Source organism: Danio rerio, chromosome 4 (assembly GCF_052040795.2).
Source record: "Danio rerio strain M-AB ecotype USA chromosome 4, GRCz13ab, whole genome shotgun sequence".
NCBI lineage: Eukaryota > Metazoa > Chordata > Actinopteri > Cypriniformes > Danionidae > Danio > Danio rerio.
In genome coordinates this window covers 36572501-36586342 of record NC_141024.2, presented here as the reverse complement: position 1 = coordinate 36586342, position 13842 = coordinate 36572501, and the positions used below count along the sequence as shown (strand labels likewise).

General features: G+C 40.4%; 1 protein-coding gene and 1 long non-coding RNA gene across 4 annotated transcripts in view; both read left to right on the top strand.

Moving 5' to 3' along the window:
- Nucleotides 1–2086, top strand: part of LOC108183940 (NLR family CARD domain-containing protein 3) — a 32258-nt gene extending 30172 nt beyond the window's left edge. For 2 of the 3 annotated variants that reach the window (XR_015481729.2, XM_088649675.1), the window contains 2 exons: nt 734–780; nt 1076–2086. Coding sequence is in view for 2 of the 3 variants with exons in the window: in XM_088649675.1 (XP_088505801.1) it covers nt 734–780; nt 1076–1602 (574 nt within the window). In the remaining variant the exon portion in view is untranslated. The remainder of the gene's footprint in view (nt 1–733; nt 781–1075) is intronic. The other variant, NM_001444902.1, reaches the window with a different exon arrangement.
- LOC148680292 (uncharacterized) overlaps nt 1–13842 on the top strand; it is a 790608-nt gene that overhangs the window by 700629 nt on the left and 76137 nt on the right. The window lies entirely within an intron of this gene.

The window sequence follows — 13842 nt, the reverse complement described above, 5'->3', positions numbered from 1 at the left end:
TCTGTGAGGGTTATGGGGTGAGGACAGACAGAAGATACAGCTTGTAGAGTATTCCAGTCATGTCTATGAAGAGCAAATCATTGAGTGTGAAATGAATCTCCTCTGTAAATGTTGGAGTGTATTGGCTCAGTTACAGTGACATTAAGCGGGACACACTGTACAGTTTCAGCATTTGAGCTGAGCAGAGAAACTTCTTCCTCCATTTCTGCTGAAGAATCCTACAATATCAGGTCAGGAATAGGGTTGGGGATTGAAGATGGATTCAGATTCTGGAATCAGACACTTGGATTAATGTTCAGACTCTTGTTCTAAAATCAACATCTGGATTCCTCTTCTCTGTGCACACATGTGTATTTTTCACTTGCTAATCTGTCAGGAACTTGGGCGCTGGCGAGCAGCTTTAATAATCTGAACATAGTTTAGAGATGGACTGCAACATGTGCTCAAAGGCTGCATGTGCTGAAGAACGATGGCAAAGCTAAGTGTGATCACTGTAATAAATGAATGTTGCAGCAGGGTGTCTCCATCAACATGAGCAGTATCTGCGCTCGCTTCACCAACAGCAGAGGAAAAGAACGCACTGTGTTACATTCATTGTGCATCCCGGCTCAAGCAACAAGTGTTGTGTGTTTTAGCTCAAGAGTTTGTAGCTGAGCAGCTCAGTGCTAGCTTTAGCTTATTAGCTGAGGGGGAAACTAAACAGCTAATTCTCTCCATCTGTGTGTGTTTACAGTCTGGATCATGGAGGACACACAAGGATTACAGCAGGACCACGCAAATGTAGGACTACACACACGCACGCACACACGCACTCAAACGCGTGCACACAAACACACACTCACTCATGCACGCACGCATGCACGCACACACACTCTCACACTCATGCACGCACACACACAGGAACGCATGTACGCACACACACACAACTCACTTTCACACACACACTCAAACATGCACATACACACACTCTCTATCTCACACACACACAAACACAATCTCTCTTTCTCTCTCTCTCACACACACACACGCACACACACACAGCTGTGGTTATAAATGTGTGTGTTCTTGTGTTCAGATGTCTGTTTCCTCACTCTGGATCCAAACACAGCACACACTCAACTCATTCTGTCTGAGGAGAACAGAGAGGTGAAGAATGTGGAGGAGAATCAGCCGTATCCTGATCATCCAGACAGATTTGATGATTATCAGGTGTTGTGCAGAGAGAGTGTGTGTGGACGCTGTTACTGGGAGATTGACTGGAGTGGAGATGTTGGTGTGTTTATATCAGTGTCATATAAGAGCATCAGGAGGAAGGGAGGAGATGCTGAGTGTGTGTTTGGATATAATGCTCAGTCCTGGAGTTTGATCTGTGATTCCTCCAGTTTCATATTCAGACACAATAACACACGCACTGATCTCTCAGTGAAGCGGCTCAGCAGGAGAATAGGAGTGTTTGTGGATCACAGTGCAGGAACTCTGATCTTCTACAACATCTATAGAGACACAATGAGGCTCATCCACTCAGTCCAGACCACATTCACTGAGCCGCTCTGCCCTGGGTTTAGGCTTGTTTATCCTGGATCATCAGTGAAACTGAGCTGAAGACTGACGAGAGATTTACCCAGAATCCTCTGCAGGAGCAGTCAGCAGCAGTGTGTGTGTGTGTGTTTGCCCGTGAGTGCATGAGTTCACTACTGTGTGTGTGTGTATGTGTGTGTGTGTGTGTGTTTGTGTGTGTCTCAGTCTTCATCAGTGTCATCATTGATGTTGATGAAGTGTCCTCCAGGATGCTGCTGTGTTCAGATCAGCTCATTCTTGTCTACAGATTGATCTTCTTGATTGTTTCTCTGTCGTTTGAGCACAAATAATAAAAGTCAATGTCAAATCCACTGCTGATATTAGAATGTGATGATGAACATGGAAATGTCTGAATCCTGTCTGAATCTCTGTCAAATCTTGAATCAACTGTAGAGAAATCCAGCAGCTCAATGAATAAAGGAGAAATGAAGTGTGACGTTTGTTTCTGCTCTTCTTCTTCTTCATGATTTGACTTGAACTGAACAATAAAAACACATTTATTCCAGTATTTATTGATCTGTTCATGTTAGTTGATGACAGTAAAGTTGTTCTCTGTTAGTTCTTGTTGACTCAGTGCATTAACTGATGTTCACCAGCACAACTGTGGATTAATAATGCTTCAGTAAATGTCTGATCACTCTCATTTATCAGGAGTCAGTAACTAGGATTCATAAATGCTCTACAAGATTCATTTACTGTTCTGAATTAACATTAACGACACCTTAATGTAGAGTTTGATCATCATAAGGCACACAAATACACCAACAGTAGAGTTAAATCTCCATCACATGTTGAGTTTTCTCCATCACTAACACACACTTGATGACACTATTACTTTGAGATTCTGATGAGTGTTTCAGCAGTTTTTCTTCTATAATCAAGACCACACACACACACGCATATTATTCACAATTATTTACTCAAGTGAAGCCTTGACAGTATTACAATGCAGAGTTATGACTTGTTGCCTCTCTCAATCTGAAGACTGAGTGTGATTGAGCATTTTAAAACAAGTTACTAGAGCTAAATTAAAGTCTTAAACACACAAGACTGCTGCTCTTAAACTGTCTCTGATTCTAATTAAGCTAAATGTGCAGGTAAATTTGGAGCTTTAAGCTTCATTAAGTAAAACAAGAGTTAAACAATCTTAAAAACAATGCTAATAAGTGATGTTTGTAAACAAATTTCGGGAGGAGCATGCAGAGAAGTTTCAGTATCGAATACGTCATTGACAATTATCCCATCATCAAATCAGCTTCTGAGCAACCCCTATATATACTAAAGCAGTCTTACCTGCAGCATCTCACGACTTTAGCATCCCTCCACCACCCTGTCACCTCACCACTTGCATCGCATTCCCGGGTGGAGCATTCTGGAGTAGGGCTAGATACTTCGCTCGAATCCCAACTCCTCTTTGTTTCCTGATAAGGGGAATAACTCGAGTTGGGGTGTCTCCTCGAGCTCAAAGCCCTCCCCCCCGACACCACCCCAAATATGCTTTATACTTAAACGAATGCAAGTGTGAACTCGTGAATCTCCCACATTCTGCTCCTGTATAATCATGGGTGTAAATCTGATTTAACAGTGGGGGGGGACAATAAATATAAAATTTCTTTTGAGCATTTTTTTGAAGGGGACACAAATAATACAGCCGAATTGTACTAATAAAGATATGTTCCCACAGTTAAAAATGGTTTCATCATAATTATTAGTATAGCATGGAGACTACGTCATTATGATAATTGTTAAAGTTTTCTCAGGTTCAACGACAGCAAATTTTTCTTCAAAACTATTTATTGCACAGTTTGTTGTGTTGTTTACAGTCAACTGACTGACTCCTGAAGCAGAATAAATGCAAGAAAAGACATTTCCCATACTCAATATAACTAACTTTAAAACGTTAAAATGACAGATCATGTTGTAAATCAGTGAGTCTGTGAAATCTGCTAAACAGCCACAACTCAGAAAACATTAAAAATTTGGGGGCTCACCCCCAAAAAGAATTGTCATCATCCCTTCAATAAAGCACAACACCCTTACCTGACACTGTACATCTGACTGACCCTGCTCTGCCGGTTCCTCAATCATCTCTTTCTCCTTTGCCTGTGATTGATAATGTGACATTAGTATTTTCATAAGCACTCATTCTCAAAGCCAAATTGCCCTAATATGTCAACTTTTTGTACTTGGCGTTTAGCTGCACTGAAAATGATCTTATGTCTATGTTCTCTGTCAATTTATCCAATACATGACACTGCCAGGCAAGTTTATTTATACTGTAGCACATTTTATACACCATGGCAATTCATAGTGCTGTACATACAGAATGCAAAACTATCATAAAAATAATCACAACAATAAAAACAAAGAATTAAAAAAAGGTTAACATTTTAATTTTAAATTGATTGAGTCACTTAAAACAGAATAGAAACTGATTATACAAAAATACAGTGGGGTTACTGTGCACAGTGCTCATTTAGCAAATACACAACTAAACAACATGCTAATTGTGGTCTGTTATGATTTATGTTTTCTTTCTGTTTTTCTTTTCACCCTCCTCTCCGTTTGCTCAACCCTAGGTTTCTTATTGGTTTATTATTCTGTCCATCATCATTATGACGCTCTCAGGTTCCACCAATCCCAGGACGAGCCGCAAGTATTTAAAGCCCTGTCAGTCCAGTGTGTGGTGTGCGCCCTGCCTCGGCGTACCCTTTGTGCTCCATGCAATTTGTTTGTGCAAATGCTTTGTCTATTTTGTGATCTCTCAGTTACTGTGATAATTCGAGTTGCTTGTTGAACTTTGTTGGCTTTAAGTAACATATGATGATGGTTGTGTGATTCTAAACTAAGATTTAACGGACTTATCCAGTTTGTTTAGTTTTAGTTTAGATTGATGTTTTGTTAGATTAGTTTGAGTGTTTTGCCACCCGTGTATTTTTGAGTTTTGTAGTTTGATTAGTTTAGTTCGGGTGTCGTACACACTGAAGATCTCGGTTTTTATTTGTGTTTCTTTTTGACGCCTAGTTTAGACATTAGATTTAAGGATTTTTTGTTTTGTTAATTTCTTTGATTTGGCTTACACTCGTTGTTCTTGTTTCAAGAGTTCACACTTAGCTGATGATTAATTATAAAAGCTTGTTTGGCATGCTGTCCCGGGAGAGAGCCCTGAGCTCATGAGATCCTCGAGCCCAGGGCTCCCTCTCATTGCAAGGCGGGAGGGGAGTTTGAGCTCAGGTAGATCTCGAGAACTCCCCTGCTGTAGCAAGTGAATGCACTTGAAATTAATTACTAACTAGAAGCGTGTCTATGTTGACAATTTGGATTGTTCAATTGACTTAATTGCATGTTTTTAGGCGGTGGGAGGAAACCGGGGAACCCGGGGGAAACCCACGTGAGCACGGGGAGAAGTGCAAACTCCACACAAAAATGTCTGCTAGTTTTGGTAAAGCCAGGAACCAGAGAGATTCTTGCTGTGAGGCGACAGTGCTAGGCACTGGGCCACCGTGTTACCCGTCTAAGAAGGAGGAGTAGGGGAGGAAGGGGGTGACTCTTCAAAACGAAGATAGCAATGGAATAAACCCCAGGGTATTTATAGTAGTTAAGGAGTCATCTGATTGGATCGTAGTGAATTAGATAATGCGGGTCAGCTGCTAGCAATCATAAGCACGTGATCCTCTCGAAATTTGTTTATACATAAACTTCACTTCAAGAGTTCACACTTAGCTGATGATTAATTATAAAAGCTTGTTTGGCATGCTGTCCCGGGAGAGAGCCCTGAGCTCATGAGATCCTCGAGCCCAGGGCTCCCTCCCGTTGCAAGTCGGGAGGGAAGTTTGAGCTCAGGTAGATCTCGAGAACTCCCCAAAATGCCTTTGTATAGCTCGGGACAGCAGCCGCGTATTGAAGAGCCCCCCAAAAAGCAGGTGTAACAAAGCCATATCCGGCTGCTGGATATAGCGTTGATAGCTTAGGAAGAGAAGCTCCTACGTGAGCAGAGCAAAGTAGACTGCTAGAGCCTAGGCGGGGTGTCAAGGCTCAAGGAGGTGATTGACTCGAAGCTCGGAGCAACCCCTGCGGGGGTCTGAGCTGCTGTAGGCATTTCTCCTGCTGAAGTCTAGGAAAGGGAGGGGGCGGTGGAGACTGCAGCAGGAGGTGGCCGGGGCGGGACTCTTGCGAGAGTCGAAGCTCGTTTTAGTCACTCCTGCAGGAGTTAGAGCTGAGGATTGATGGCCTATGAGAAAGGAAGAAAAGAGAGGGCGGAGGAACTCGACGCCAAAGGAAGAAAAGGAGAGAGGGAATAACCTGCGTGCATGAGCATGCACGTGCGTCTATTCCTGTTTCGGCATATGCATGCACACGCATCGGAACAGGTATACATCGGATGTATGCGCATAACATGCGCGTACATACCATTTCTAATGGCCTGGGGGGGCGGCGCAAATGGTGACTCTTGCGAGAGTCGAAGCTCAGCGCGACCCCTGCGGGGGTCAGAGCTATGGGGGGGTGGGGGGGCAGTAAGAGTCGGGAAGAGGGAGGGGGTAGTGCAGGCTCTTACTGGAGGTGGTAGTGAAAGGGGGGGGCGGGGATGGTCTAGGGATGACTCGCGAGAGTCGAAGCTCAGATTGGACCCCTGCATGGGTCAGAGCATGGTGAGGGAAGGAGCATAGTAGGTTTGAAAGGAAAGTTAAGAGCATACATGCAACCTGCACAACATGTAATGCCCATAGGTTCACATACTCATTTGCTTGCACGTGCATATGCATACTTAAACGTACGCCCACACCTATATACATATCTACGTGCAAATAAGCATGTATACGTGTGCAACCGCACACTGTATCTGCGCGAGCAATCACACACATTCCCATGCGCACCTATACACAAGCACACACACACGCGCACTCCAGCCTACTTAGGGTCGAGCTCGTACCCCTAGTTGGAGTTTGGAATTTAGCTGGTTAGGGCTAGCTGGGCTGTCTTAAGGGGGGATCGGCTGAGGCGAATGTAAGCTTTGAAGGCATCGGAGGACCAGCGGCCTAGGGTCTGGATTTGGTGCAAGGATAGACCTTGTGAGCTGCTGTGGTGACTGCGCCAATTCTAAATGAATGGCTGGAGTACAATTCGGGGAAAACGCCCGAAAGGCGAAGGACTTCTTTCAGATGTTTTTGAAAGCAAAAACAGGTTACTGGACGGTTAGCGTCATCAGTAAAAAGTGGGGCATGTGGGTCGGACTCCTTTGATCTCCTTGAATGGAGAAAGCTAGGAGAGTTTGGAATGGCTGTGTGGGGGAAAAATGTTAAATATGTAAATAAAATGCCCTTTGCCTGTCTGATCTGTTTTGCTTTGCTTAATGAAAAGGGCGAGTGTTTCAGCATTCAGCAGTGTTAGAACAGATATAGTGGGGTGTATTGCGGGGTTGAAATTGGATGTGATAGCCATTTCTGAACACCTCAGGAAGCCAAAAAAGCCAGGGTAAACATGGCGTCTAGTGTACGGGCTGTGTGAAGTGAGAGGTATCCTTGCGTAGTGTGCGTATGCACTTGCTAAAATATTGAGCGTAATGGGTAGTCTAGTATCGGGAAGGGGGGGGGGGTGTTTTCTGGATACCTTTAATGAAGAGGAAAGTTTGAGCGTTAGAAATGGCTTCTGAGGTGGCCCCATAAATCAATTTATGAAAAAATTGGACCCCACTATGGTAGCTTTTTATGGAGCTCGCCTGGATATTTTTAGCTGTATGGAGGTGGGAAATAAATGAGGTGATGGTAAGCAATGAAAAATCTGGGAACTGTATTTGATACAGGGTATGGAAATATTTATAAGATGCTGTGAGATACAACTCAAGGGTCCTTGGTGCGACAGCGTGAAGGATCAGAGATATGGAAGTTTTATGGCAATATAATTTATGAATAGAGTGGAACAGGTGTTGGATGCTGGTCTGCTTCCGGTACCAAGAGCCGACATTTCTGGAAAAGAAAGCGAGAGAGAGAATCAGCAATTTGATTTTTGCAAACTGGAACATGTCTAGCAGTCATAATGAATTGCTTTTTGGCTACCGTCCAAACGAGGCGTCTTAGTAAGGGCATAATTGAAAGTGTGTGCGAGCGTTCTTTATTAATGCAATAAACGGTGGCTTCGTTGTCGCAATGAACGAGAATGCTAGAGGTGGACCATTCATCTTCCCATAAAAGCGCTGCTGCGACTATGGGGTAGAGTTCGAAAGCGCAGATGATTGCTGATTTCTGGGTAGACTGAGCATCTGCGGGGGCCACGTTGAAGCAAACCAGTGACCTTGGTAAAAGCCGCCGAACCCGACTGAGGGGGCAGCGTCAGTGAATAAATTAATATCCACCGGGGAAGAAATTAGGTCGCTATAGAAAAAGGAACAGCCGTTCCATTGCTTAAGGAAGGAGATCCATAAGCTGAGTTCATTGCGACTGGGTTTAGAAAGATATATGGTATCTTCTAAACCAGGGACCGAGGAGGAGAGCTGAAGGAGGGGAGTAATAAATGGGCGGCCTTGGGGAATTATGCGCATCGTGAAATTGAAATGCCCGAGAATAGATAGCAGTTCGCGTTTGGTGGATGATTGTTTCTCGAGGAAAATTTGAGATAAAGAGATTATACGGTCGATCTTTTCTTTGTGAAGGGATGCTTGAAATTTATTCGAATCTAAGTTGATGCCCAGAAATTCTGTGGAAGTGCTGGGACCGGCTGTTTTCTCCTCTGCGAGGGGGATGCCTAGATTTTCGAAAACCTTTTGGGTGATTGATAGGTGTTTAGCTGGAGGTTAAGAAGGTGGGGAAATGAGGAGAAAATCATCGAGGAGATGGATGATATGCGGAATTTCGTAGTTATTAGATAAAATCCAGCATAATGCTTCTGAGAGCATATCGAAAATTTTAGGACTACTTTTGCAGCCGAAAGTTAATCGGACTGCAAAGTAAAATTGTGAGCGCCAATGAATGCCAAAAAGGTGCCAGAAGTCTGGTGAATTGGCATGATTTTTTAAAGGTGGATAAAATGTCGATTTTTGCAAGCCAATATTGCGACCGGCTAAACTGATGAGCGAAATTGCTTGGTCTATATCATGATAATTCAACGAGTATTCGTCTGATGGAATGGTGCTGATAATGCTAGGAATATAGAATTGTGAAGAGCGGAGACCAATAATCAAGGGTTTTTGCTAGAGAATTCTCAAGTCGCAATGTCAATAGGACTAATACAAGAACGCTGAACAGTGGGGCAAGAATGGTACTATCATGAATTTATTATCAATTCTTTTCTTTTTTTTTCTTTTTTTTTTTTTTTGCAGGTTCGATAGTCGCAGATTGTAGATTGGAGCAGAATAAGGTTTAGGAAGGGAGAGCTGAAACGCCCGGGTTAGATCCTTGGGTTAGACCTGAAATCAGAAGTTAGTATCAGGGTGACAACGCAATTCAAAGCAATTTGAGAAATATGGCATCGAGGATGTGAGCTATGTGAGTGGAAATGCATCCTTTATGTAGTGTGATTGTATTTGAAGAGCATATAAAATGTAATGGGTTGGATGAGGGTAAGGTTCTGCAGCCAAATGTCATGGTCTTTTTATTAATGAATGGTCTGATAGCTTGATGTCGCTACGTGCAAGGATGGTAGAGGTGAGCATTCATCTCCCCTCAGAATGGCAAATGGATGGAGAGCTGAGGATAAGGGGTATGGTTTGTCTGGTGGTCCTGGAAGTGTTTATTGAAGATCCGTTGTCAGAAATGTCCTCCTATTCATAGCAGCCAATCGGGAAGTTTGTTTTGTTGCCGTTTAACATCCAACTGACTTGCCATTATAAGCTTACATAAGACACTAGTGTATGAATAAATGAGTCACTGGTCTAGTGTAATTGGACCTCAGTACTCTGTGTATAATTTATTCATTTATTTTTATTTTTTTATTTATTTTTTTTTTCTCAATTGCTAAAATAAAACTCTGAACTCTATAAGACTTCAAGGGCGATGTCACCACTTAGTAAAACTGTGAATGGAATGTTAGTAATTGGCTTTACTTTAATCCACGAACAACATTTGTTGGTATCTTAACTTCATTCACAAGCGTGTCTGGCCCAAATTCGTTCATAAGACTTGCAACAGAGTCAAGAGAGAGGGCGGGACCTTCTCCAGAGAGCTTATTGGATGGTGACGCTTTTCCTTACTGCTATTGGCTTAAAGGAGAGCCAGTCAAGCGTGCCAAAGGTGAAAAAGCCCGGCGGCCATTTTGTTGATCAAGTTCACCATTGTTTATGACTTGAGCTGTTGCTCTGCTGAACATTCCAGCAAACAAGCTGTTAAATGTTATGGATCAGTGGACGGGCAAGAGGCAAGTATTTTTAGTTAAAATCATTGTTTACGCTAGTCTTGTTATTCAAAAGATTTATAAATGTTTTAGTCTAAATGTTTGGTAAAGTTATATTGCAAAGCTTCCCTTCATGTGCATAGCATGTGCACCGCTAGGAAAAAGGTAATGGTTCAGTTTCATTGCAATGGCTTTGGAGTTTTGGCTGTCATTTGCTGGAGAATATGGTTGAAGACACAGCAGATGCGTTGAAGTGGAAGGTTTGATGTTTTGTTGAAGTTGTTGATGCAATTGTTGGAGTTGTTTTGAAGTAGTAATAGTAGTAGTTGTTGTTGTTGCTGCATTTGTTGTTGCTGCAGTTGTTGCTGCTGCTGTAGATTGTAGCTTGTAAATTATAGCTAGTAGCTTGTAGATTATAGCTGGTAATTTGTAGATGGTAGCTGGTAGATTGTAGCTGGTAGCTGGTAGGTGATAGCTGGTAGATGGTAGCTGATTTGGTTGTTCATGCTGGTTCAGAGTAGGTTCTTCAACGGAGCTAGCTACGGTGAAGCTGCCTCTTCGAAACGAAGATAGCAATGGAATAAACCCCAGGGTATTTATAGTAGTTTAGGAGTCATCTGATTGGATCGTAGTGAATTGGATAATGCGGGTCAGCTGCTAGCAATCATAAGCACGTGATCCTCTCGAAATTTGTTTATACATAAACTTCACAAAGTGAAAGAAATGTGTAAACGAGAAGATGTGATTTTACTACAAGAGACAAACTGGAGGGAAGAATGCATGAAGGAAATAAGAAAAAGGTGGAGTGGGGAAATGTTATACAATAATGGGGATGGGAGGCTAGGGAGAGGAGTTGCAATTTTATTAAAAGAAAACAGTGGGGTTTTATGTAAAACAATCTATAATGACAAAGAGGGAAAGTGTATGATATGTGAAATGGAGTATGAAAAGAAAAAAGTAATTATGGTGAATGTTCACGCCCCAACAGAGGAGAACAAAAAGAAAGAGTATTTTAATGTACTTAGAGATTATTTAAAGAAACACGAAAGAGTTATTTTCATGGGTGATTTTAACACTGTTTTTAGTAAATTAGAAATGGCTGAGGGAATGGTTTTTAAAACGGATAAGGGGAGAAAAGAACTGAAAATATTGATGGAGGAAATGAATTTAATTGATGTGTGGAGAGAAAGGAATGAACAGACAAAAGAGTACTCAAGAAGACAGATAGTGGGGAATTTTTGTTGTCAAACAAGAATTGATTTTATTTTATGCACAAGAAATGTTGAAGGGTTTATAAACAAGATTAAATATGAAGAAACAAGTCTGAGTGACCATAAGCCACTTTTTATGAAGCTTGACTGGAGTAATGTGAAAAGAGGGCCAGGGGTATGGGTTTTATACACAGCGGTTTTAAAGAATGAAGACTATGTTTTAAGTGTAAAGGAAATTATTCAAAAGGAAAAAGGGAATGAAATTTATAATGAGGACAAAAGAATGTGGTGGGAGAACGTGAAGTATTTAGTTAAAAAGTTTACGATAAAATATTGTAGACAATTACAAAATTGTAAAAAATATAAGGAAAAGGAGCTGAAAGAAAAACTAGAAAACGAATTGAAAAATGAGAATAGAAAAAATATACAAAAGATAAAAGAACTGCAAGGAAGATTAAATGAAATGGAGGAGGAGAAATTTGAAGGTGCAAGATTAAGAAGCAAAGCAAAATTTACAGTGGAGGGGGAAAAGTGCACTAAATTTTTCTTTGATCTAAGAGAAGAGGGAAGTCAGAAATGATTAGAGAAATAAGGAGCAAAAATGGGAACATAGTAGAACAACATGAGGAGATTTTGAAAGAAATAAGATCATATTATGAGAAATAGTTTTGCACAGAGGGAATAAAAGACAAAGAAAAAGGGGAATTACTAAATCTAATAAAATCAAGAGTAGAAGAAGGGGAAAAAAGAGAATGTGACGAGGAGATAAGAGAAGAAGAAATAAAAAGAGCAATTAGTGGATTGAACAAAAAGAAAAGTCCAGGAATAGATGGGTTGGGAAGTGAATTTTATATTGTTTTTAAATATATTTTATCTAGTATTTTAAAGGAAGTATATGATGAGATTTTTGAGAATGGTGAGATAAATAAAAGAATGGGGATGGGCTTAATGAAGGTGATATACAAAGGAAAGGGGGATAAAGTAGATTTAAAAAACTATAGACCTATAACAATGCTTAATACTGATTTGAAGATTTTAGCCAAAGTTTTGGCTAATAGACTAAAAGAAGTGATGCCAAGCATAATAAAAACAAACCAAGCATATAGTATAAAAGGACGAGACATTGCGGATACAACTATGAGTATTAAAGACACAATTAGATATATAAATGATAAGCAGAAAGATGGTTTTTAATAAGTCTGGACTTCGAGAAAGCTTTTGATAGGGTGGAGCATGACTTTTTATTTGGAGTGCTAAAGAGTTTTGGTTTTGGGGAAAATTTTATAAAGTGGGTACAGATTTTATATAGAGGAGCGGTAACAAGGATAAAATGCAATGGGTTTTTAACAGACTGTTTTAAGATAACAAGGTCAATCAGACAGGGTTGTCCGTTATCTGCACTTTTATATGCTTTAGTTGCAGAACCACTGGGATTAGCTGTGAAGCACGAGGACAGAATAAAAGGAGTAGAGGTAGAGGGGGGAGTGAATAAAATATTTCAATATGCTGACGATACCACATTAATACTACAAGATCTGGCAAGTGTAAAGAAAGCAATGGAAACAATACAACATTTTTGCAAGGGTTCAGGGGCTAAAATAAATGAAGATAAAACAGTATATTTGAGATTTGGGAGAACTGAGGCTTTATCTGGACATTTTACTTTTAAGGAAATGGATGAAATAAAAATTTTAGGCATTATAATTGGGAGGGATGAAAAGAAAGCAGAAGTAACCATGTGGGAGGAAATGTTAGGAGGGATTGAACGGAGGCTGAGGTTTTGGAAATTAATGTCTTTAACTTTAAAGGGGAAGGTTTTAATTTTGAATGTTTTAATGGTTTCTAAATTATGGAATATTTTATATGTGTCATCAATGCCACTGTGGATGGAAAAAAGGCTGAAACAATGTTTTTTTAGATTTTTTATGGGAAGGGAAACCTCCAAGAATAGCATATGCAACGTTAATTGGAGAAGCGGGCAAAGGGGGTCTAGGTTTAATAGACGTGGAGCAAAGAAAAAACAGTTTAAGAGTAAAAATGGTAAAGAAATATTTGGATGAAGACAATAAGGCAGCATGGAAAAGAACAATGGAATATTTTTTAAGTAAAAGTGGCAATTTTAATATGGGAGATAATATTTTATGCATGAGGATGAAAAAATTCATGACAGAGGGTCTACCAGATTTTTATAAAGAATTGATTGGAGCATGGGGGAAATTTTTAACTTGTGTACATTTTAACATACAAGGACGCGAGAACATTTTAAATCAGCCTTTATTCTTAAACAGTGGCATTCTTAATCAAGAGAAAGTGGTGTTTTTTAGGAAATGGTGGGAGGTGGGAATAACAAGAGTGAGGGATGTTTTATATGAATTTAAGGAAGGATTTTTACCGGTACAGTATGTTATTGACGTAATGGATGAAGCGAAGGAGGATTTTAACAGACAAGACTTAATAAAGGAATACGACATAATCAAAAATGCCATACCTGCAGAATGGTTAACAAGAATAGAAAATATGGAAGAAAATAAACAAAGTAAAGATATGATTGTAAGATTTGGAGAGAAATGGTGGAACTTAAAAGATAGTACTGTGAAAATGATTTATGGGTTTTTTAGAGATGGGGTTTTTAAGAAACCGCGTGCAAATGAGTACTGGATACGGATGTTTAAAGATGTAAATGAAGACAACATATGGGCTAATATAAATGGCAAATTAGTACAGTCAAAAG